General features: G+C 47.3%; 1 protein-coding gene across 3 annotated transcripts in view; it reads left to right on the forward strand.

Annotated features, from left to right (window-relative positions):
- The window catches only part of LOC108940581 (zinc finger protein 407), a 107,006-nt gene that overhangs the window by 11,109 nt on the left and 69,645 nt on the right, over window positions 1–26,252 (forward strand). For all 3 annotated transcript variants that reach the window (XM_029259940.1, XM_029259941.1, XM_029259942.1), the window contains one exon: window positions 2,588–2,702. In XM_029259940.1, coding sequence (XP_029115773.1) covers window positions 2,588–2,702 — 115 coding nt within the window. The remainder of the gene's footprint in view (window positions 1–2,587; window positions 2,703–26,252) is intronic.

The following is a 26,252-nucleotide window of genomic DNA, read 5'->3' on the forward strand; positions in this document are numbered from 1 at the left end:
GGCCTGTTTGGTCTGCGGTCCCTTTCAGAATGACCCAGCCGTCTGTAGCGGGGAACGCAGCGGTGCAGCTCTCCCCTTGCTCTCAAAGTCCCTTCTTCGCATCCTCACTCCTGTTGAAGTACCTGTGATCAGGGTACTTACCCTGAAATGATGTGGTAAAAGTTTTTAGCTTAGTCTTCAAAGCACACATTACACATCACTTTGGAGAAAAGTGTCAGATGAGACGGTAATTGTGTCACGTCAAAATGAGAGCTGATTACTCTCATATCCAGTAGGGGGGACACACCTCTTGCCAAAAACAAATTGTATTGTCACCCTGTGAAGTATATTTACTTTAATTTATTTAGCTCAAGCTTTTCACGAACATGACTTACAATGCTAAGCTACTTACAATGATTTACCTGTTTATACAGCAGGAGGTAATTTTTTTTTTTTTATTTTTATTTTAAAAACTGCATCAGTCCAGGGTAAGTACAGCAGCAGGAGGTGGGATTTGAACCCGGGTCCTTTGAGTCCTGAGTTGGCAGCTCTAACTGCTATGTCCCCGTAGGCAGCGTGTTTTGCACTTGAGGAAACGGCCATGGTTTTACCTTAGTGAGGCAGTACTTCGAGATGGCCCATATGTGGAAAAAGGGCCTGTTTACTTGTTTACGCACACCTTAGTGGTTCTTACATTGATGGCACAGATGTTTATCTTCATCATACAGGAACGCTGCCTGGCAGTGCGGGGGTTCCTTCGGTGTCCTTTTCAGGCTGCAAGTGATGTGGTTGTTCTCAAAGCAGGATGAGCGGCACTAAAGCACAAAGGAAGCGGTACGAAGTTGTGCAGCACGGGTTCGACCGCTTTGCAGTCACAAATGAACGAGACCGCTTGTTCAGGAGCGGCTGCGCCGGGGGACGTCGGAGAAGGTTTCGGGAAATGAATTAGTCATTGGTGCTCTCCTCTGCGCAGCGAGGAAGTCGCACCACCAATTCGGGTGGCGGCATTAATTTAACATGACATCACACTAATGGTCCATTTCAGCTCCGCAGAACTCATCTGAGTGGAATGGACTCCCTTAATTGATCGGAAGTGACGGCTGGGAGATGTAACCTCTTCCTCCTTTCAGTGCTTTTAGAAGCGCGCCACCAAAACCATCTGGACAGAGGTGGCGCCCACGCGGGTCCTGGACAGTGGGAGGGAGGACCGGGGTGATCCCCCAATGTCCTGGTTCGTCACCACTCGGCTGTTTGCGGACCTCGTGGTTGCCTGGCTGCCTTTCAGTCTTGGTTGAAATGCCGACCTCCGCATAAGCGGACCGTGCAGGAACGTATTAATAACCTACACAAAACGCTTAATCAAATCAACCATCCTGTCAAAATTAATATGGCAGCACATCTTTCTCATGGCATTTTTTTTTTCCCGTTTCCGAAATAAGGACATCATCATCATCATCATCATTATTATTTTTATTAGTGTTTTTATTTTTCTGCTCTGGTACTGCATCAGGGGCCACATCTATTGCCGTCGCTGCCCATCAAACCTCACAGAGGCCTGTGGGGTCGCGACCCCACCTTCCTCCTTGGGTCCTGCCAGTTTCAGTGGATGCCAATGAGCTGGTGAGAGCACCGCAGCCTGCTGATGGATGGCGCTTGGGGATGCGTGCTCCTTCATCCAGACATCAACAGCCCCACCCACCCTCCACCCCCGATTTATTAATGACAATAATTAAGAGAAACCCCCCCCCCACAAACCCCAGCAAAGTGATTAGTGCTATAATGATGGGACGTGCTGGATTGATGCACACGTTCCACCTCACTTTCCGGCGCTGCAGTTCTGTGTGCTGTGCAGCGAGGGAGAGGTGGGCAGCGTACGGCCAGCTGAGGATTTCAGACGTTACTTACCTTATTTGTAACCTATAGTTTGCCCACAGCAAGGTTGCTGACAGCATATGTAGAGTCCTTCCAGAGTGTTCTGTCATCCTCTTGTGTGTTTCCTGAAAGGAGTATGTCTGCTGTCCACTGTGAGTCCATCCAACTAGTCACTGCTCCTCATCCTCCTTTTCCTCCAGTGTTTGCAGTAACACAAGAGTAAACTTTTTGTGCTCAGAACCCCCCCCCCCCCCCCCCCCCCAGCCCCCTTTTGGCCATGGATGGTTGTGCTCTCAGCACCCAGTGGACATCCTGACCCATCGAAACATCTCTTTGCTTAACTGCGAACTCAGAACCCTCGGGTGTGGCACTCGGCGCACACGTCGCACTTGTGGACTCCGGCCGATACCTCCGAGTTGGAGTAAAACGGTCACGTTTGCCAATAGCTGGTGCCAGATCCCCTTCAGCAGCACGAGTCTTACGCTGCCGTCCACTTCCCACATTGACATTTTCGAACCCCGATGCCTGTCTCGCCTTAGATGGACTGCTTTGACCGCACACTTTCTGACGAAATCTTGAGATGCACATGTAAGACACCTAGAGGACAGTATCTTTGTAGTCTAGTCTCAGCTGGCTGGATGGAGCAGGGAAATGGCAGCGGTTGTCTCCTGGTTTCTTTCTGTCCTTGTTCTATCGGTGTGCTTTCTGGTGTCTCACACAAACGTCCACTCTACAGGATCAAAGCCGTTCAAGTGCAAGATCTGCAACTTCGCCACGGCGCAGCTCGGAGACGCTCGCAACCACGTCAAGAGGCACCTGGGCATGCGCGAGTACAAGTGCCACGTGTGTGGGTGAGTACTGGCCGGAGCCGCAGCGCCGCCCTCTGCGCTGTTGGGAGGCTGCGGAGTGGGATCTACACGCTGTGGTGTGCGCGCGCACACGGTCGTTCGACCTCACAAAGAGCCGCTTCCGCACAGAAAGGCCGAAGAGCTCAGCTGAATTTCCAGAGAAACGCACGGTGGCGCCTGTTGGACTCGTGTTGGGCTCATGCTGCGGCTGTGTTTCTGCACCAAATGCTCTTTCGGAAATGCAAACGCAAGCTGCAGAGTTAATGGTGCCGTGCGTCGCGTTGACGGCACTCAAATACATAATCGCTCAGACAAATAATGAATCGTTCTAATTGCCGCGCATCTCTGTTTTGAGTGGTTTTTGTTTTTACACTCGTGACCTCACCTCCACGCACAGCCACCCTGCTCCACAGGGAAATAACTTCTAATTTGCCAACACTTCTTACTTTGACGGTTTTAAAAGCTTTTATATTGACCTTTTCAGCAGCTGTTAAAAGCTCTCTGTGTGTTGAGGTTAAATGCTTCAAAAGTGTGTGTGGATTTCAGCTTTGGCTGCAAATGGGCAAACGACTTGCTCTGTTTGTGTTTTGTTTTGTTGAAATGTGTGTAACCCTCTCGTTAAAGACTCGACTCCTGATGTGCTCGGTAGACCCCCTCTGCGGCCCACGAGCCTGCTGTGGAAGCCCTGCCCGCCGCTGCTGTATTTCGCAGAGCCGGGAGGAATGAGCTCATGAGAAAGTTGTTGACACCCAGAGATCATGTTGATGCGGCATTTAATTATCAAATGCAAATTAGGGCTGGAAGGGAAGGGAAACTTTGACCCCCTGTCCACGGAGGGACTGTGCTGTCTCCTCTCCTCTTCATTCATTTGTCCTCCTTTTGCTCCACGGAGTTGGTTTACAGAAGATCCAGTGTCAGGTGTGTGATGAGCAGGTGGGTTGAGGCTCTCATTTAGGTTGGTCTTTGTGTCTGTTGCGAAAATATGGAGAACCCTGTTGGCATGGGAATGGGAAACAAAGAGCTTTAGACACAAACACAGGACTATGGGGACACAGCTTGTGTGTGTGACACCACCACGTTGCTGGTTCACATCCCTCCAGTAGCTCCAATAGAAGTGGCATTCAAATAGCAAATGCATAGATAATCATAGCAGATGATGTTGGAGATCAGGAGAGAAGTGGCTCTCAAAAAGATGGATTCGAGACCCTCTTGAATGCGGGAGGGATTCGGCAGCTCTGAGGGACATGGGAGCTTCTTCCACCATACTGGAGACAAAACTGAGATCCTACAGGCTTCTGATTTTGGACCCTTGCTAGAGGGACCACCAAGCAGCCTGAGGTGTTGGAGCACAGCGCTCTAGCTGGGTGTAGGGAGTGTCCGCCGTAACTCTTAACTGTCCACTTGGCTCATGACATCACTCCTTCATCAGCTGGCCCGCATAATTTCCCAGGAGACGGGAGGGCAGTTCGGTGCTGTGGGACGTGTTGGGAACGGACCCAAAATGCTGCGGGAGCAGAGGTGCGAACTGCTGTATCCCTCATATCTAATGGAGGAACAAGAGGCGTAGGCCTTAATGAGCAGCCCTGCTCCCTCCATCACCTCTGCCGGAGGCCCCGCATTCAGCACTTTTGCCCCGCACCCCTGGCTCACTCCCCCTCCCCAGAGGAGGCCCTGTGCTGACCCTCACGCCACCTACTAAATTATGCATCGGGACTTGAATCGCTATAAAACATGGACATAATATCGCAGCGTTAAATTGGCAACGCCTCTGCAGGCCTGCGCTCGTGTTTGTGCCTTTTACAAAAGTGCTGGCGTTGTGTTTGCTTGTGTTTATGTGTCTCTTTTATTAATGCTTCTGCTTATTGTTAGTGCAGCGGTTGTGTTTGCTCAGGTCTTTCACTTAATAGTCTCTGCAGGACGGCGAGCCGTTTGCGAACGTACTGTGTGGAACGTCTTTGTTCACCGCCACCGCGCTCCTCTGCGCTTCGAGTTTGCATGTTGGGGCAGTTGACCGTTCCCGTGCACCGGGCCGTAGGCTCCGTACACACATACACACACCGCTGTCATATTTCACACCTCCACGCAGAATTCCTTTGAACCTCGAGAGAGAAACATGTTGATAATCTGCCGTAGGAGCGTCGCTCCTGCTCCCCGACTCGCACGCACCCGAGTTGTGGATCTTCAGAGATCCAATTTCCATGGCTTGTGGACACGTGAACCAAGCTGCTCCTTTAACGGGCCAGATTATGGAGGTCAGAGAAAAAATGCCAGGTTTAGAAGAGTTGCAAATTGTCGGGTAGTTTGACACCACACACGTAGTAAATAAAAGCAAAACTTTTAGTAGCAGTGTGTTTAAGTATCAGCTTCTTTTGTGTAGTTTTCTTTTTTGTACTGTATTTAAGGATTTGAATGAAATTGTATTTTGGATATACACTGATGCTGTAGCCAGAGAAATGTTTCAGCATCTAAAGTGCTTCTTTTGTAAACACCTACAGCAACATTTACATTTTATTTTCTACAGGAAACAATGACACACCTGTTTACTCCGTGTAACGCCTTTGCTATGAGGTGTGTGTGACACACATTTCCTCATTATTTACCCTGATGGGGTGAACGGGGTGAACGGGGTGCAGTGGACCGTTACTACCCAGGAGAATGTACTCATAAGTAACGTGAAAGGTCAATTGGTAAATAATCATAAAAGAACGCTTGAGCCATAAAGGTTAAGGATGTGAGTGAGCTGTTGTGCGGCGCCGTTTGCTGACAGCCACAGTGCAGAGCCTCGCCACTCTTGGCGGGGTAGTAGTTCTCGGTGCGACAGACAGCTTTACGGCCAGTTAGCCTCTGTAATACGATAAAACGTCCGTAACGGATGGCGTGTTTTACTCGCCCGTGGCAGCGGCAGCTGCTTGGGGAAGGAGGGGGTGGTAGTGCATGCATTACGTGGGGGGAGCGAGGGAGACGGTGAAATGCCAGGATGATCACTTTGGGCAGCTAAGGGGGCAGGTGCTGGTCGGATGCGATGTGGGGAAGCGTTGGGCTGGGGGGGTCACTCTGAAAAGGCTAAATGTGTTAAATGTATGGGATGTGTTGGGGGGGGTTACCGTTGTGTCACACCTGGCTGTATGTGCTATGGACCCTTGGCCTGTCCAGACCAAAAGTTGGCTACCGAAGGACCGGAGTTTGATGGCACGTAGCTTTCGCCTCCTCTGCTGGCCATTCGCTCTCTTTCCAGCCCCCCCTCAGAGGGGACCGTGGCCACTTTGCCCTCCCGCCAAACCGCCACCGCGTACCTGATGTTGACAGCGCGAACGCAGCAGGTGTGATGTGAATGTACACGTCATCGGTTTCGCTCATGGTTCTCCTGCTGCAGCGACGCCTCGTCCCTTCTCCGTGCCGAGGAAGTGTGACCGAGGAAACCCTTCTGAGCACCGTCTGCTGGAACTGAGGCTGTGCTCAGCTTTTCACAGTCCTTAAACGAGGTAAACGTGACCACTTGTAATTTGCGCTCCTATGATGGTGGTTGAGCGCCTTTTCGACACGCGGTGGCATGACGCTGCTCCGCCGCTCCAGCTTTGCGATTCCAGTCCTTGTGTCTCTGCAGCTCCACAAATAATCGAAGCCGTTTTCAGAGTTAAAGTAAAACGTCACTGCGCTTGTATGCTTTGCGTACCATGTCCGGGCCAGCGACACGCGAGGGTAAGTGTGCGTAAGTGTGTAAGTAAGTGTATGTATGTATGTGTGTGTGGTGGAGATCAGTCGTGCAGAACTCCTTTCCCAACTGACTCTTCTGATGTTGAGCTCGTTCACGGCGCTCTGCTGGGTCGAGGCCCATCTTGCACCACAGACGGGGATGCTCTGCTGTCGCTTCCCACCGTCGAGGACCGAGAGCCCAACCCGTACCGGTGCCTCTCCAAGTTCATTTCTAATGAGTGTTAATGAGACTCTGGTCAGATAAATGTTTTTTTATCCCTGGCACCGTCTGACGCTCCATAAACACACGGGTTCAACACCTGCCTTTCCGGGACCGGAGACAGTCAGGAGGTGGGAGCGACACGGTGTCTTAATGCTGATTGTCGGCAGGGCGTCGGGCCATCCATATCGCTGCCGAGGGACGGCTCCTCCGCAGGACGGCTGTTGTGCAGTATCACCTTGAGTGATTTTCTTCCGCAGAGATTTACCCTCCATCACGTCCCACAACTAATGATTAAAGCCCATTTGTGGGTTTCTTCGCAGAACAAATGAGATGCTCCTGTTTGTGCACACGACAGTGTGGAGAAAAGATGAGACGGCGTGTCTGAGGCGCCGAGCGCTTTAATTTGTGTGAGTGATGCGCACTGGGATGTCGGCGAATGGCGCACCGACAGGGGAACAAGTTAATGACTAATTAAGAGGGGCGATTAAGAGAGGAGGGATAAGGTGTGTCAGCGGTATGGCAGCGACCCCTCCATCATGTCCCGCAGCGCCATCCATCGCGAGCTGCCACGCAGCCGGGGGGGAGCGCCGTGTGACCTCTGACCCCCTCATATAGCGGAGGCCACATGTCAGCGAGGACGTGCGTGCGTCACGCCGAGACACACTTTCGTCGTCCTTACCAAATTCTGTTGCATTGTTGTCATCAGAATGTTTATGGTCACTCCGCCCAGGTTTTACCCGAGGCTTCTGCGATAAGTTCTGGACAACCGTGTCCCTCATTGGACAAGTGGGTTTCCATCATGGACAAAATGATGTTGATGGTGCAGCTGTGTGTGTGTGTGTGTGTGTGGTTTCTAATGAGTCACGAGCAGGAAAAACTCTATTGACTGTCCAACCCAGTGATTGGTGAAAGATGCCCGGTGGGATTCCTGCGGCAGCGCTGTTTGGTGGGGGTGTCACCCGGGCGCTGCCCGTTCAGACCCGTCTAATCCGGTGGTTCTTCGATGGCGCAGAAAGATTTTTGGCGTCTCGAACCTCCACAAACATCTTCACGGGACATAAACGCACTCGGGGGAGGAGTGTGACGGGAGGTGCTTGAGAAGCAGGAGCTGTGAGGAGTCGCCACGCTAAAGGCCACAGCATCCTGACGGGACCGAGGTCACATTGAGCCCGAGGGCCCGAGCACTGTGTACTCTACTGCAGGAACTTTACCGTGCGCTTTACTGTGGTAATGTGTTTATGTCACTCTGGGGTCACAAAGCATGTTCATTTCATCATCCTTTGCTGATTTGTATGTATGTGTGTGAGGGGTGGCTGCTCTGATTTACTGGGCCGACTAGTGTGTTTTCAAGTGCCTTCGGGGAACACAAGTCTGGTTGTTGTTGTTCATTGACCTGGCACTTTTCTCCCATTTATACAGCTGGGTAATTGTTACTGTAGTAATTCATGGTAAGTACCTTGATCAAGGGACTTACACAGGAGCAGGCTTTAAACTCAGAGTTACAAAGTAGTAATAATAGTAATACTGTAATAATAATAATAGTAGTAATAATTTACAGAATAGGGACGAACGTTGAAACTCCCCCTCATCCCAGTGTTGTGAATTAAAATGATCAAGTGTGTTTATTTTACAACCAATTTTGAAACCAGACTTCGTGCTGCAGAGAGACTCCTGTACCCGGTGGTGAAGCGAACCCCATAAATGAGGACAGTGTCCTGCAACTTTTGGGTCTCTTATTGTGCACTGTGATTTATTCTTCTTTTCTCCACCGTTTCGGCCACAACTTTGTGTGTTTTTCTGTCATTTTTCATTGTTCGCACTGTTCCCACTGTCCCCAGTATGAGCTGTGTTCCCATGTCGCACCTACACCTTTGTTTGCTTTTGGACTCAGATTTTTTGTGTGTGTGTGTGTGTGTGTGTGTGTGTGTGTGTGTGTGTGTGTGTGAGAGACAGGTGGCGGCGCTGATTTACTGGGCTGACTAGCGACGCACCTTTTGCTACAGAATCTGCTGCACTTTCTTGTTTTTGTTGTTTTGTTCTTCTCTGCTTGTTGTTGACAGGAGTGGGGAGAGATATAAATGAAACATATATAACAAAGGGGAAAGCCCTACAGCTTCTTTTTACCACTTTACAAATTGTCCAAACATGTAAAACTGTCCAGTAATTATTGAAGTGATGTGATCTGTTGCTGTAGCCGCTCGCAGTCGGTAGATGGCGCTACTGGGCCATCAAATGCATTATGGTCCTGTGTGTGTGTGTGTGTGTGTGTGTGTGTGTGTGTGTGTGTGTGTGTGTGTGTGTGTGTGTGAGAGAGATTATTTTGGAACAGCATGTGCTGTTAGTAGCCACATTTATGTCTTATTTTTTAAATTCAGGTTTTCATTTTATTATTGTTGACTAATCCGAAAACTTTTAGGGTTGCACATTATTCAGCAACTCTTGTACATAATCCCTGCAGGAGTTACAGGTTTTACTTGGAGAAAACACTCGGAACAGAAAATATTTTGCAACTATGTCTTATCATGAGCTAAAGTGAATAGTTTTTTGTTTTTTTTTTTTTAAATGCTGAAGTTTGTGCCACGTGTGTAAAGGAGGATGTTCAGTCAGTTTCTATTAAATCCACACGTTGTGTTTAACATGTGTTACGTACAGTTAGAGGATAATGTGGGAGTCGACTGGCTGGAGACGAGTTCTGTCATCCCCATTTATGTTTTGTTGTGGGACATGTGGGACACCTGCGTGCTGCTTCACTTTTGCTTTTCTGTCCAGTGCGTCCCAACACACAGGTGAGCTCACACTTGTCACTGCAGCCACGCACACACGCACGCACGGGGCTCTTAAGTAGGTGTGCTGTGAAGGTGTGCAGCAGAATGAAGGCCTTGTGTTTGAACCCAGGTGTGAACCCCCTCCCCCCCGGTTTGCCCTCTAATGAAGCGAGGGAACAGTTACAGACGGGTGGCGCTGTGGGGGCCAAGCTGCGGGGGGCCGTTCACATTGTTAACTGTGATGCAATGGTGCCACACTGGGACAGCCCTGCTTGGGGATCGGGGGATCGGGGGTCCGGGGGGGGGGGGGCGCGGGTGCTCAGAGCTGTCCCGCTGCGGAGGGCAATTAGTGCGAGGACTGTGTGTGTGTGTGTGTGTGTGTGTGTGTGTGTGTGTGTGTGTGTGTGTGTGTGTGTGTGTGTGTCACACACAGATTAGACAAACCCAGCATTTCTCTTACTTTAATACAAAACTGCCACGTCAGCTGTGTGAAGTGTTTGTTAAGCATGAGCTTTACAGAGGTTTTTAGACATTTTGCATTTTGACATTTTTGTATAGAATTTTTTTTTTTCTTGCTTTAAATATTGTTTTCTGAATTGCCAGTTGACTCAGTTTGAAATGAACGGTTCATTTTATTGTCTGGATTTCATGTGAGTCCATGTATTTTGAACTTTAACATTTAAAATGGTTTTTAAAAAAGAAAAAAGAAAGAAAAAAAACCTTGTAGAACTGGCACATATATTTACATTAACAAAACACCTTAACGTTTCAGTATTTATTTAGTAAGTATATCTAAAAAATTTATGTGAACTATGTTATGAATTTGTCAGACTCTAATTGTCACACACATTAATCTTTAATTTTACACTTTCCCGTGTTGGATGATAAAAAGTAAAATTTGTGTTTTCCTTAAACAGTGGCAGGAGTGTGTGTGTGTGTGTGTGTGTGTGTGTGTGTGTGTGTGTGTGTGTGTTGCGGTGGGGGGTTGAGGCTTGCAGATAAACAAGGTCTGCAGAAAGAGAAATAATGGAAAGCCAGTAAATAGAGAGTAAGAAACAAATGAAAACGTTATTGTGGACATGACTTTTTTTTTTTTTTTTTTTTTTTGAGAGTCTGGATTTGAGTCCCACTGGAGACGGGATCCGATTACAGAGACGTCCTGCTCTCAGTAAACTCTGCAGCGCACGTAGTGAGCTCTTACCATGGTAAAGCAAGCATCCTCTACAATTTATATCAAAAAAACCAACTAGGGTCATTAATGAAACATTTTTTAATATTATTCTATTGTACAAAATATTTATATATAATTAATAATAGTAACAATAATAGTATTTTCTATTAAATGCTGTCTTTGCGCAGGGTGATTTACACAGATGGACTGAGTACTTTTATTCTTTAACACAAAAACGGTAATAAAATTGTCCTGTACAGTTAATATTGATGTAAAGAAATGCAGCTGCTTTTTGCCTTCGCTCTTCTTCCTGCTGATTTACTGCAATGTGGATTTTCCTGATTTCTTCATTAGTGTTAAGAAACGTGCGGTCGGGGCCACGAGGGGCCCTTCCGAGGGGCCCCGGTAACGCGTTCCGCTCGGTGCGGCTTCGACGAGTGTGCTCGGGCCCGGGACCGAGGCAAGACTGGTGGGGGGTGAGGGCTGACCGTGGCCGTCGCTGTCATTATTGTCCTTGTCAACGTGGGGGCTCGTCTCTTCTACCAGGCTATACTGTAGTAATGCGTGCTTTGCGTTGCCCCCGATATTTAATTATTCGTGTTTGAAGAGTGAAATGTCCAGTTATTATAATGGTTTAAATCTCTCCCTGCAGTGGAAAGGATTTTCTTTCGTGTGGAATGCGTGCATTTGGGGCTAGAAAATTCCGAAGAGATGTAATAAAGAATAAATGTCACATGTTGTGTCATTATTTTACCATCTGAAGATGATTAGTAACAGCAATTGGACACTTTCTGGAAACATTTTAAAGATGTTTATTTTTAGTACTTTTTTTTTTTTTTTTTTTTTTTTTTCCTTTAACGTGTCTTTTACACAATTCCTCTATTTTATCTCTTTTATTTTCCTGCAGCTGACTGAGCTGAAAAATATGCTTCATGATTTTTGTTATTATTTCACATTGAACAGTGATTTGATATTTGTTCATTTTCTGCCCTTTACTGTGGATTAATTAGTCACTTTTAGTCTGTTTATTTCCTTTCCACAGTATCACATTTTTTGTTTATGGTACATTTTTTTGTTCTGTGGCGTTTTGTCAGGAACCAAAAATTAATTACCCAGCACAAAAGCTGCCGCTCGAAGTGGGTCAGAGGCTTTTGTCTTTTGCCTAATTTGCAGCAAATATCACATTTTTATACCTTTAATGCACTCAGACCTGTTTAATGAACCTGTCTATAATACCATATGAACAAATGCAGCGTGTTTACTGTCTCTTTTTTTTTTTTCTTTCCTCCTTTTCTGAGCACTCCTCTTCACCTGCAGTGTGTGTGTGTGTGTGTGTGTGTGTGTGTGTGTGTGTGTGTGGGGAATGACACGCCGGCGCCTTGCGACACGTCACTCAATCGGCGGCAAAGGAGCGCCGGAATTAACGAGGTTTCCACGTCCGAGCGGCCGGCACCGGGGCCCGGCTTCCCGAGGACCGCGGCACGAGCGTGCTCTCTGCTTTCAGGACATAATTAAAGAAATCGTTCAAAGAGGAACTTGTGCATATTTGAGTTATTACTATCGTTAGAGCCGTACAAATATGGAAATATGATTGCCAGGAGCATATAAATCAATGATCAGCAAGGCCCGAGAATCCAATAAATATGGGTAGTTAAATACTTTAAAATGCAAATCACATGTATCACATTTGCATACTGTAGAATTTAAAAAGAGATGCTCTTCCTTGAGATGTTGCAGAACAGGAAGGAGGCTTGTGGGTAAATGAGACCCCCCCTCACTTTTTTTTTTTTTTTTTTTTGGATATTCATCACTGGTCACTGCGAGACGTGATGAATGATATGAGACCGGAGTGGCAGGACGGAGACGACCGCGTTCTTCTGCGCAGCCCAAAGTGCCTCCAAGTCATGTGAATAATTAAGACTTAATTATTCTTCATCCATCTAAATCACAGCGGTACAGATTGAGGGAAGGAATTCATAATTTCTCGCACGGCGCCGCGTCTCGTCGTGATGCTGTAAACTGAAGTGACTTTGAATAATACCTAGTGACCTTACAGTAATTATTCCCTATAAAGCGTTTGGATGCAGTTTTTCTTTAATTGACTCGATTGGTTCAGGGAAAATTGTATTAAAAATACATATGTTTTACAGCTGGGTTTAAAACATCTTCCCCCCCCTTTTTTGTTTTTAATGTATTATTAATTATTGTTCTAAATGGAATTAACACATGGGATGTGTGGGGCGTGACCGTACTGTTTCCTGTGCGTGTGCGGCTGTCCGAAGCGAGCCGCTTTGTAATTAACGCACTGGGGCTGTTCTGTTGCTCAAATCAACGTCTCATTCAAGCACACTGCCTTCCTCATATAAGAAAAAGGGGGTTTTTTTTGCACAAACGCCACTTTTATTGGTTTGTGCCCTTTGCCTGAGTCGTTGAAATTTCCAGATGAATCTTGAGACGATGCTGGGAAGTTTGCTGTAAAGATCACTGCTATCTGGTTGCATTTATCGGACCTCGTGCCACATGAGGAGACGCTCGGGAGGGCAGCGGCGGAGACGACATGACTCTCCTGTGTTTCGTGACGTCTTCCTCCAGCGCCATGTCCCGCTTTGTGTCAAGTCCTGGCCTCCAGGTCCTCACGTGCCGCTTCCAGTGAAACGCGCTGCTCTCCTCCGCAGTTTTACCCTGTGTGTTTGTTGCACGGGTCACCTTGACGTCGGCGACGGGCCAGGCTCGCGGTGACGAAGGTGCGGCCGGTGCCGCAGCGCCATCGTTGGGAATTTTCCAGAAAACGTCCCTCCGGGGCAGTCGGAGGGCAGGAGAGCCGGCGCTGGTGCGGCGTCCATCTTTTACTCCACCTGCGCGAGCGCCTTTCTTCGGCCAAAGTGGACGAGCTGCTGCTCGGTTCCACACCTGCGTGGCTTTCTCTTCCCTACACCCCTGTGGCACGACCCCAGTCGGGGGTCACTGAAGGGTTCGAAAAGGAACGGAACCAAAACCGAAGAGGGCGAATGAGGCTCCGTCTGCATTACATTTACATTTACATTTACTCATTTAGCTGATGCTTTTCACCAGAAGGACTTCTAATTATTTACCCATTTATACATCTGGGTAATTTTACTGGAGTAATTTTGGGTTAGTACCTTGCTCAAGGGTGCTAGAGTTGGAGGGGAGTAAGAGTCTGCGACTGCAGTTTGACAGCAGTAACCTTGTGCTTTATGAACGCAGTGACCTTTGCTGCACAGTTTGCCTTCTTCAGATTTTAGGCTGCTGTAAAAGTCAGAGAAATCAATTTTTTTAAAATGACTGTGTGTGTGTGTGTGTGTGTGTGTGTGTGCGTGTGTGTGCGTGCGTGTGTGTGCGTGCGCGCTCAGCTCTTACGCAATGGGGTCTAATACCGCAAAGAACTGCGATGACTGCCTTACGAAGCAGTGTGTGTCCTTTTCAGACACACTGGCCTTACTGTCCAGGGCACTTGTGTGTGTGTTCGTTACACTGTCTTTTTTCTTTCACAACGGCTGTTTTATTCTCTGCAGTGTCTTGTATTCAGACTCTTGGGGACATAGATACACACCCGGTGTCTCAGACAGAGAAGGGTTTTGTCCCTCGCTGGCTATTACTCTGTTAGCCTCTACATTACCATGGAAACAGTGATCACTAGTGTACCAACAGGGTTCAAATGGCACTGTTAATTCAGGTGCTGCTCTGAGACAGATATTCCTTGAAGCAGTTTATTAACATGGTCGCACTTCTCTGACAAAACCAACTATGTATTTCCTGTCCCACTGACAGTGTCACATACACCGATTAAGGTAAATCGAAGTAACTGCTCAGATAGCAGATCCTGTACTGAATCTTAGAAAGAGCTCTTGCACAAGTCTAATTTAAACCTTAAATCTTCCAACCAGATCAAGGTGAGTGAGTGTCAAACGTGTGTTAGTCACACTGTGCAGCGTCTGTGTGCTTTGCGGGGTGAAAGAGTCCGGCGCTGATCTTGTGAACTTTCTCTTTATTTGTGATAAATTGCGAGGCAGATTATGAGAAGGACTTCATAAAAGATTGAGAAAGCACTATATGTGTTTGTGTGTGGGGGGTGCGGTGGCGCAGTGGGTTGGACCACAGTCCTCCTCTCTGGTGGGTCTGGGGTTCGAGTCCCGCTTGGGGTGCCTTGCGACGGCCTGGCGTCCCGTCCTGGGTGTGTCCCTTCCCCCTCCGGCCTTACGCCCTGTGTTGCCGGGTAGGCTCCGGTTCCCCGTGACCCCATATGGGACAAGCGGTTCAGAAAATGTGTGTGTGTATGTGTGTGTGTTTGTGTGTGTGTGTGTGTGTGTGTGTGTATTATATATACACACACACACACACACACACACACATATATATGTCTGTATATTAGAAATAAGTATTAGAAACAAATGTGTTTTCTGTCCCTTCTCAATTTCTTCCCTTAGGGGTACCGCAGTACGCACCCTTCCCTAAGGTTTCTTCCCTTAAGAAACACTGTTAATTGGTCCCCCATCACAAGAGGGATTTGTGAAGCAGGGCGTTTTCAGGGAACACGTTGAACCCGTTACGCGAGGAATTGTTGTGTGACGTGTTCATTTAGGGGGGCGTGTGGGGTTTGGCCGATGCCTGCTGTGTGGCGGGTCTGGGGTTCGAGTCCTGCTTGGGATGCCTTGTGACGGACTGGCATCCCGTCCTGGGTGCGTCCCCTCCCTCTTTGGCCTTACGCCCTGTGTTGCCGGATTGGCCTCCGGCTCGCTGCGACCCCCCTCGGGACAAGCGGTTGTTGACGATGGATGGGTGTATGTATTCATATAACTTTATAGATATAATGCACGTGTAAAACAGCTCAGAATCTGGTGAACAGGGTTGTGCGCACACACACACACACACTCATGAAGCCAATGACAAAGCAGCTGCTGGTTGAACTTTCGCAGCTGTGCTCTCTGATAATTGGGTTCCGCGGCTTTGTGGCCGAACCTTCTGGCTTCATGAGACCCTCCCTGACTTATTTTTCTGTGTGATCATGGCTCTGTCCCACTGCGCGTCTTGGTTACGGCTCACGAGGGGGCCCAGGCAGTCTGAGAACAGTACCACTGTACACGATGAAGACCAATAGACACAAAGGCACATGCGCTGTGTGTCCACTAATTACTGCAGGAATTAAAGCAGAGTCTCTTGTGATTAAACAGTCTTTTCATGGTCACTTTGACCAGGTGGCTTTGAACAGCCCTCCAGCTCTGCTTCTGCTGGCAGAACGTCGTTGAGGGCGACGCTGTGGCTTTCTGCCGGCCTCTAGGTGCTCACAGCACCCGCAGCATCAGCACCAGCACCAGTACTGAATGTGAGGGCCTCACTCTCAGGTGTGATCACAGCGTAAGCGACAGTTTCACCACTCGGAAGTATGTGGCTCAGCGCCTGTACTGTACTGGAACTTTTACCGGAGTGCAGAACAGTACGTACCGCAGTGAAAGGCTCTCTCTCGCTCAGTACTGTACACCCCAGGTGAAACCTGACTGGCATCAGTTTTTAGCTCAGAATACCTCACCGTGGTCTCCTGGATGGAGAGGGGGAAGGAACCAGAATGAGACATGGGGGGTGGGGGAATGAACTGAGGGTGGTTAAGGGTAAGAAATGTCACGCCTATGTAGAGGGTGTAAGGTTTAACACACAAGTGACGCTGCTGCGTATCGCTGGAGGAACAAGGGAAAAATGTGACCACTATATAGTGGAGAAATTTCAGATATTAATTGCAGATTTGTAGAAATATAGACATTTTACTGGCAAAAATACAATTGCTCCATCAGCTTTACTAGTAAATGCTGTTAAACACAGGAAATTTAACATTTTGATGGAAGTCTTTTTGTATACATTTAATCTCATTCTGGTCCTTTCCTACAACTATATATAAACATAAATCTGTCCATCTAATTCTGTACATAAATATATTTACAATTGGTGTGTAAACACCTTATTATTGGCCAAATGGTCTGAAAGATTCTTTTTTTTTTTTTTTAAATTTTAATTTTAAAATCACCTCTGAACACATTTGTAGGTTTGCCACCCTAAATACAGCTTTTACAAAAAATCTGTACATGTGTATTTTAAAATAAAAAATACCAAAGGACATTCCCCCAGAACAGTAAAGCATCGTTTTCATTATTTCTAAAAATAAAACCCTGAGCCCAATCTTTCCTGATAATCAAATTCTAAGTTTAATCTATTCCTTTCTTGGGCTTAATTAGTATTCTAGCTGGAGGCACCATGATTATGACTAGACGGCACTTTTGCAGAATTTCACATCAGTGCAGGAACGGTATAAAAAACATCATCCGCTCTTTTCTAATAGCAAAATATTATGTGAATATATTTTTGTGGAAAATGTATGTATTTGCAAGCAATGTGAAAATGTCAATGCATGTGAATTAAGATTTAAATGAGAAGACGATACTTTGCCATTCCTCACAGTTACCATGGTATTTTGAGCTAGATGCTCTGGATACATCTGTTTGGTACTTGGTCGGCAGTTCCTGCGCCCCGACTCTCTTTTTCTGATAAATATGTGTTTACTTTTCATTTTGATGTAGTTGCTTACAGTGCAAAGGTGTCACAGTAGAGAAGCTTGTATAATAAGGATGATTTTCATAATAAAATGAGTTTTTTATACAAGTGACTAAATACAATAGCTTCCTGTGCTGTTAATTAGTTCCACTTAATTTAAAATGTAAATTTGTCAGAAATATTTACATGAAGTATAAACACTTTTCCCCATATTTAAGAAAAAATTGACAAAGAAGCGCAGGCAGCACAGTAATTTTTGCCCTATGTTTTAACGTGCCTTTGCACTATGAGACAGTATTTACAGTAAGTACAGTATTGAGGGGACTGTGCAGCATCAATATTTCTGCACAACTAGTCGGGCCACTTAGTTTTGTCCTCCCTGTTGTGTGTGGTACACCACTACTTTTATATGTTCGCACCCTGTTTCTTGCGTTTATGCTCAGTTTTGTTAGCGTAATTGTCAGTGCATTCAGTAATCTCCCCTAAGTGCTGCTCATCGTCGATCAGGGAACTCGCTGAACGGCTCGTTATGGCAAGAAAAGGTTTAACGGTTCAATGGGAAGAATGACTGGAAAACACTGGATGAACGTGTGAAAAAAGCTCATTCTCTAATTCTAGTACTGCAGAAAGTCAGCATTAATAGCAGGCAGGTTTGGGGGGGGGAGGGGGGTGTGAATACAACAACTCAATTCTTATTGACGCTTTTTATTTAAACACGAAAATGAGCAGTCGAAAGGAATATTAACTCTGGAAAGACGAAGGCGTCGGCCAGCAAAGACGCCCTCCTTCCAGGCCTCCAGGGGATCTCGCCCTTTCCTTCGGTTTCCGGCTTCTCTGCAGGGGGGTCTCCAGACCGTCCCGCTTCGTTACTCATGTCTCTGCCTGTGGAGTAATGAGCGATGAATTAATTAACCATCAGTAAATATTTTACTGGTGTGTTTTGCGAAGAATTGTAATAGATGTCAGTTTTGCTGCTTATGTATGGTGTGTGTGTGCGTGTGTGCGTTTGCGCACAGTGTATGTATACATAATGTTGAAATGTTCTTTGGCGTCAGAAGGACAACGCGAGCAGCCAAATACGACACTGAGTGAGCACGGTTGCGGTCCTGCAAGGAAGTGCACAATGGGCCGTGAGGAAGGGATAAAGATAATAATAAATGGAAATAACCGGGGCGAATATTCAGTTTCAGAGCTTCATTATTTTTAAGCTGCCTGTGCAGAGTTTCACTTTGTCTTCCCCACCTGGCTCATGAATTTACGTTCATATCGTCTGCGTGGGTTTTTCTGTCTCTTCCCGTGTGCTTTCACCCGTGGACAGCACGGTACCTTTAGCAGCGGCCTTGTTACAGCGACAGTGTCCTGGGGGAGAAGGCGAATTTCAATAAAAAAACCCCAATAAAGCACGAGAGCCACCACTGTGATTTGTTTTCGGCTGGGGGAGAACATCTGCAGCAGATGACAGATGTGAGATGCTGCGGGTGGGCAGCCGTGTTATAACATCCTCCGTGGGGAAGCCAGTCGAGTGGGAGCGTGTGGGGAGAGCGATCGGTTTCAGCGGTGCGCTCGCTAGCACCCGCCGTCCCCTGTTCTCTGGGCGGCAGGCTGTCCAAACACTGTCCAAGCGCATGAGAAGCCGATTCGGATGCTGTCAAAACGGATCCCCCTCAAACGGCGGGAAGGGAGGGGAGTGTGTATAGGAGCGTATCTCTGTGTGTGCGTGCGCGCACGCTTGTAGTGGAGAGAATTACACCAAGACCCTTCCAGCCGTCCTTGCGACAAGAGGAGGAAGAGCGGGCCCTGTGAGGAGACGATGATTGAACAGGGCAATGGAGTTCAGAGGTGAACCCTGGGGCGTCGTCGTCGTCCAGGCACACGTGTGGGTTTAAACACCCTAAGAAAGGCGACTCCTGGATGGGTACATAGAGTAAACCAGACAAATTGGACATCACACCTTGAATGCTGCCAAAGTGGCTTTTCTCCTAAGTTATCAGTTTTTAATATTGTTAAAAAAAAGATGGCTTTTGAATATTCTGACTGTGTCCGTGTGGCTGTCCTCCAGGTGCTCTGGTTTCCTCCCACAATGCAAATACAAGCTGTTCGGGTGCATTTGTAGCTCAGAATTTCGTGCGGTGATAGACCGTGGCTGAAGACACATCTGCGAGCGTACGCCACCCATGGCCTGTCCCGGCATTCCCTGTGCTTACTGGGATGGAGTCCGACTCGCACGAGTTATCGATCCTGACTCCTTCGACTCGTGTCGAAAACAAGGATGCACGTGGCAGGTTTCCTGTGCTTGGGGTTTACAGTCAAGTGCATGTTTCAATGGAGGGGACACTTTCTGAGGGTGAGCGTGATGGGAGCGGTGCCTCGGGTCAGTGGTCCGGCACAGGGGCGCAGGGTAAGCCATAGGGCAGGATGAGCGATTGGTTTGACCCAGGTAATTGAAAGTGCTTTAGACTATTACTGCAGGCTGAAGGCTTGTTTAAGCGCGCTGGCTGGCAGTCTGCGGGGAGGGCACGGATCTCCGGATCCGTCAGCTCTGTCAGTCTGCGGAGATGAGAACTGTCAGCCTAATGGCCTCCTCCACGTCGACGTCTGCATGCAGCCAGAAGTAAAATCGATGTGCTGTCATGCGAGAGCGCGGGCGTAGCGAGCCTCCAGGTGGGTTGGATCTCTATGCCGCTTTATGTCTACATTTCCAGCTCTGCTGCGGAGCAGACGGGAAACACAGAGATGGACAGATGCTCGCCTTGTTTACATGTTGCACACTTTGTTTGGGTCCGGCCTTCTTTTTTGAAATCTTGTTTAACGTTTGTCACTGAACTCTCTCGACACGGAACAGAATCTCTTTGTTTTCTTAAAGCGAACAGGGTGACAAGCAGCACAACACAAGAAAATGCCATTCGCTGGTTTGCTTTATGTTTTTCAAACTTTTCATTCTCAAATATTAATTAGTTCTTGCATGGCATTGTAATTAGACCCCTGTGTTTTCAGCGTGATTAACGTTAGTGATTTGCAAAGATCTACATTGCTGGACAACCTGCGTTTCTCTCATAGCATAAAATACGGTCTATGAATCAAGTGTAAAAGTTCAAAAGCTTTGCGGTTGTTGTTGTTGTTGTTGTTGTTGTTATTCATGTCTATGTGGTCAAATATGCTTTCCTTAAAAATATTTAAATAACTACAATCCCTTACAAACCGAAGGTTAGTAACTCCTCCTTACGTCATGTAAACGTTTAACAACGAATTAGGTTCCATCAGCTGTACCAAGTGAACGAACCGTGTAGTGGGTAGTACTGGTGTCTCTCAGCACCTCGGCAGAGCGATAGGACACGGGTTCGACCCCTGCTCGGTCTCTGGGGAGTTTGTATGTTCTCCCCGTGTGTGGTTTTGCCTCTTATAGTCCAAAGACATGTAGTGGGTGAATTGCTGACTCTAAATTGTCCAATGTGCGTGCGTGCGTGCGTGTGTTACATTGCTCTGGTTTGTTGATGGATGTGAGCTAAATACTACACAGTAATCATTGTGCTGTGCTTAGAAAAAAAGTCTCTGCTAAATGAAGTGTAAACATGGACATGTAATGTGTCAGTAACGTATCGATGGCAACCTAGTGACTGCAAACCATGGATCGCTCGTGTGCAACAACAAGGGCACCGTGTGTATTTCGTGTTCTGGATTGAGGGGGTGTGCGGAGCTGCTGCAGATCCACCCGTGGACAACGTCAAGGCTCCGGAAGCGCTTTTCTCCTCCGTGTCTCCTGTACCCTTGGGGGACGTCCCGGTGAAAGGGTCCTCGGTCACAGCCCAAACCGGCGAGCGCCACGATGGCTCTTTGACACCACAAGTTGATTGCGTGGGAACGCCTCGCGTGGGTTTCGCACACGGGTGCCCCCCCCCCCCCCCGTTTGTCCCAGCCCACGGCAGTAGTGTGACTGAAGCGCCACAACGATTACTTCGCGGGGGGCTATAGAGAGCTGCGGAAACACTATGTTCACAACACGCTGCGCTTTCGCTGCTTTCCTTCCTCGAGGGTGTGAGAGTTCGATTGTGTTCCAACCCCACCTCCTGGTGTAGTGCCCTAATCAAGGTACTTACCCTGAATTGATATAGTAAAAAATGCCCTGCTGTGTAAATGGGTAAATCGGTGTAAGTACACACAAGGCTGAGCTTAATTATTTTCATAAAGGTGTCACATAAAACATTTACATTTAGTCATTTAGCAGACACTTTTACACTCCAGTATGACACAATACAAGGATAATATTAATGCTGTGACGTCAAGATTATATAATATAAATAAAAATGTTCACCCAGCTTAGGTTAAAATAAATTTAATGAAACGTTTGCTAAAATTATTTTTCATTATTTACATGCTTTGAGCTCTTCACTAAAAACACAAACTCATCATCATTCCCTTGTTTCTCCAGAAATGCATTTGGCCTCCCGGTTATCCCAGTACAAGTCAGGTTGCCCAGTGAGTCACGTTTTGCCTTTTCTTGAGTTTTAAAAAGATTTAAAAAAAAAAAAAAAATAAAAAAATAAAGTAAGAAAGAAAAGGGTGAGATGGAGAGCAGCTTGTGGAGCTCTGGAGAGGATGAGCACAGCGACTGATGAGACGTCCCCACCGCCGACCCCCCGTTTCACTCTTAGAGAAGCTCAGCATTTGCTCTCTGTCCGTTTCTACTCATCTATACGTTGTTTTATGTCCTGATGCAGGTAGCGCTGGAGCGAAGCTCCCGAAACGCCCCCGGCCCCCCGTCGCTGGGGCTCCGTTTGTTTAATGGCGCCGATGCGGAGCGCCGTGGACACGACACATAAATAACGTGCTCCGAATGCTACCTTTTTTGATTTATGGTTCCGCGTACGTCTGGTCCCCCGTTCCTTCGACACACGTCCGTGTCGGCGGTGAGTGAAACCAGACTCTCCTTAAACACAATCAAATTATTTCATCATGTTCAAAATGAAAAGCTGTAATTACTTGTAATTAGGCCTCAGATATTTTTTTTTTCCTCAATTGTGGAATTCTTTTCCAGATCATTCCAAGTCACTGCCTTTGGAAAGTAGGGAACAATTTTCTGTTCACTTTGAAATTGATTAATTTGTGGCCTTGACATGTGGTTTTTTTTTTTTTTTTTTTTTTTTTGCTCCATTTGAAAGCAGCCATATCTGAGGTGGTGTGACGGCACTGTGATGTTGCCCTTAAATCGGCGCTTTGCTTCTCCCTCAAGTGCTTCATTATAGATAACAGTTGGGTGGAAAATGAGTATGATCCACTGCGCCGTGCACCCATACCTGTGAGTGAGTGTGTGCGTGTGCGCGCGCAGTTTTGTGGAGAGCGAAGGGACCCAACGTTTTCCTCGCGGCATAGAATTGCCTGCAATAGCAGCATAATTTGCGTGTGTATTTCTGTTTCGTCCGTCCGATAGCAAATGTGTAACAAAACAAATCCCCCCCATTTATACACATCTCACCACATGTCATTTAGGGAATGTAACACTTTGCTAAACAAATCCGATCCCGGTTTATTTATCAAGGCACGACAACTATGCGTGCGCGTGTGTGTGTGGACAGGAAATGCAAGTATTTCCTCTGGCTCCTGATGACAGAGAGGAAAAGCCCAAGATACAATGAGGGGTGCTAGAAACTGGGCCATCGTGTGTATGTGTGTGCGCGTGCATGCAGTTTAGAAACCTCCCAGACACCCTCTTTACTATGAAGCAGGTGAGAGGTCAGGTGGGGTCGCCCTACCCATCAGGACCTTCTCCTGAGCTCATTCTCATGTTTCTCTTACATTTTCTTATCTGATTCTTTTTGCCCTCAGGGGTTAGAGCTGTTGTCTTACAACATGAGGCTTCTGGGTTTGAATCCCACCTCCTGTTTCAGTATCGTTCATCAAGGAACTTTTCACGGCATCAGTTCTGGATAATTACCCTGGTGTATCAGTGGGTAAATCACTGCAAGTAACTCAGTGTACAAACCTCTCACTGTTAAGACACGTGGGAGGAAAGTGTCCAATAAATAACTGTAAATTATTGTTGAGATAATATATATATGTAGAGATGCTGTGCAGTCAGTCTCTAATTTCATTTTCTCAGGCAGGCTTGTGTGGCTCAGAAATGTCACGGGCTAGAAAGAGTGAGCAATACCACGGTAAAACAGGCCGGCGTGCATTCCCCTCGGGTTCCCGGTCCTCATCCCACGGCCCTCCACCAGTCACCGCCGATGACATCACTTCCTCTCCAATCAAAGGGGGGCCCCACTTTAACACAGAGCCCCTGCAGCCCCCAGGGGATGCAGGCCGGTGTGGAAAGAACCTTCCAGAAGGTGGAGGAAGCATACAGGAATAGCAGCGTGTTCCCAAGCGCAGCTCTGGCACGTTTCCTAGGAAGGAGGGTTGAGGCCAAGACAAACCATTTTGAGTCCTTGTGAAGCGCTAAACTGTTTTCCCAGCGCAGCGACACACGCACCGAGTGCCGTTTCTTCACAGCGCTCGGCTTTTCAAACCACTGAGACGCATCTCAGGAGCGCTGATGAGCTGTGAGTGCGGTCGACACGACCCTAACTGCAACTCTGCTTCACGTACATTCCTATCTGTATTCCTGGATTTGTGAACTTATTCCCATTTGTTCCTTCATCTGGCACTTTTCTCCAAAGCCACATGCACTGTGAGGTTTGTACACTGAGCTACTTCCACTCATTTACTCACTGTTACAGCACCGTGATTTTTTACTGCATTATTTAGGGTATGTTATACTTTGATTAAGGGCACTAGAGCAGAAGTAGGATTCAGACTAACTGCGACGCCCCCTGCTGCCCTCAGGAACGTTAGGAGTTGATGACGTGGGCGTTGTTCTCGGCTGATTCTGCGGACCTGAACCAACAACCTTTGCCTCAGATATTTGGAGTGCAAGTTGACAGCGGCATGCGTGGTTGGACCTAGTAACTTACTGTTCGCGTGGAGCGTGTGCCGGCAAAGTCTGAGGTTCACGTCCCCCACCCAACCCCCCGAGCTTCCCCAGTGAGGTTTTCGGTGAACACAAGTCGAAACGACATTGGAGCACGAGCTGTTCTGAGGGAGCTGAGCTTTGATGTGGCTCCCGGGCGGAGCGGGATGAGACGGCAGGAGGACGTTGGCTCGTGCCCGCCCATTTCCAGAGCCGAACCCGTCTAAATAACGAGCCTGAACTGGACCCGAGGACAGGAGCTGCTGGCAGCTGTGTGGATGGGATGTACGGTGCTGCATGCACGCTTGCTTGTGTGTGTGCGGGCACAGGGAGTGTCTGCGTTAACAGCGGTAATTACCCTGCTCAGTAAGATGAGAAGGTGGTGGCACCGTCTAGAGGAGGAGCGGGTTTGGGGAATTGGGGGGTTGACAGGGGCCACGGGTTCAATTCTGGACACAGTAACGTACGTTTCACATGCAAAGGGCCCCTTGGTGGAGCTGAGCGACGGGACAAGTTAATTATTGTCCGTGAACAGCTCCAGTGTTCCTTCCTTTACTTATGCAGGGAGCCAAGGAGGGGGGGCCTGTCGGCGGTGCTGGAACTCGAGTCTCCGGTGCTCTGGCGAACGGAGAGGGTCTACAGGCGTACAGGCAGAGAGCTGCACCAACCCAGGGAAGGGCTTTGTTTCGCCGATGTCTTCCCCGCTCCGCTTCAGGGCCGCCTTACTGGGGTCCCATTAGGGCGTTGCTGGTGGAGGGTGGGGGGGTCCTTAGCGGCTCCGGCCAGTAGGTGGCGTAGTTGTTAGCATTCAAAACACCTGGGATCAGATCCCACCTCGTAACGTAGTACCCTTGATCTTCACCCTTTTTTCATACTAAAATGTCTCAGCTGTATAAATCAGTGTAAGTCGTCTTGGAGAAAAGCATCAGGTAAATCAATGTGAAGTCCTGCATTCCCATCCTACTCTGTATACATTTATTTTGTTATTTAGGAACACTGCATAAGTATGTGAGCGCAACATGGTGAAAGAATTAGTGTAATAGATACAAACGCATAACAGTCGTGTCGCACTGTGTGAGAAGTTCTGAAAAACAATGAAATCCTCTAGAATGAATAAAGATGATGCTGATGATGATGATGATGATGATGATCAAATGTTAACTTTTCCTGTGGAAGTAAATAAGTCTACATGCATTTTAATTCTGAGGCAGGTAAAACAGCAACACAGAAACTGCATGTGGAGTAAAAGTGCAGCTGCTGAACTCGGGTTCGAGTGCATTTTAAAAACAGCGGTGAAGAAGCAGGTGGCAGCTCTGCTTTTGAAAGTGCAAATGAAAGATAAGAAAAGAAGTGCGTTTTGATAAAATATTACTTGTTTTGGGGAAGGGAAAGATGTGAAGATTAAAACAAGTGAGGAAAAAAGATGGTCGTGATCCCATCTCCATACTGGGTGGAGAATAATTTTCCCGCTTCCGTCTGGTGTGGGAGGAATGGTTGCGGTTTTGCCTCCTTTTCCAGCAAACACAGCTTATTTGTTGGGCCTCAAGTAAATCAGAGGTGATTTGAAACAGTTGTGATGGTGTAAATTAGTATTTTTGTGAACAGCGGTACTGGGAAGGATGACCGTGAATATACGTAAAGGGGCTGTGCTGTTTTGCATTTATTCCTGAAATCATTGTCATGTGGTGAGTGTCGGACAAAAGATGCGTTTCTGCATTTTTTACAGAAGTGTGACTCGTCGCTCAGGACATCTGCGGCTGGACTATCAGCTCCGTGTCTCATGGACTTTGAGCCTTCTCTTCTTACATTTACTCATCTGTCTTTGGTCCACTTTTCTCCAAAGCGACTTAGTGTCGAGCTACTACACCGATTTACCCATTTATACAGCTAAAACGGGTGATTTGACTGGAGCGCTTTAGGGTAAGTACCTTGCTCCAGGGTACTGAGGCTGGAGGTGAGATTGGAACCAACAACCTCCAGGTCAAAAAAAGCAGCGAATTTAACCACTATGGTATCAGCTTTCATTCTTTTCACTTGTACTTGTGCTCCTGCTCTGCAGTTTATTATTTTTACTGTGTGTCTTCATTCAGGGTTCTCAGCATGGTAAATGCAGTATATTTTATTTATTTTTTTAGATTTTTAATTACTAAGACAGTAACAAATGAGTTACATTTTGGATTGAAATATCAATTTTATTCAA

This window comes from Scleropages formosus, chromosome 18 (genome assembly GCF_900964775.1).
Source record: "Scleropages formosus chromosome 18, fSclFor1.1, whole genome shotgun sequence".
Classification (NCBI taxonomy): Eukaryota; Metazoa; Chordata; class Actinopteri; order Osteoglossiformes; family Osteoglossidae; genus Scleropages; species Scleropages formosus.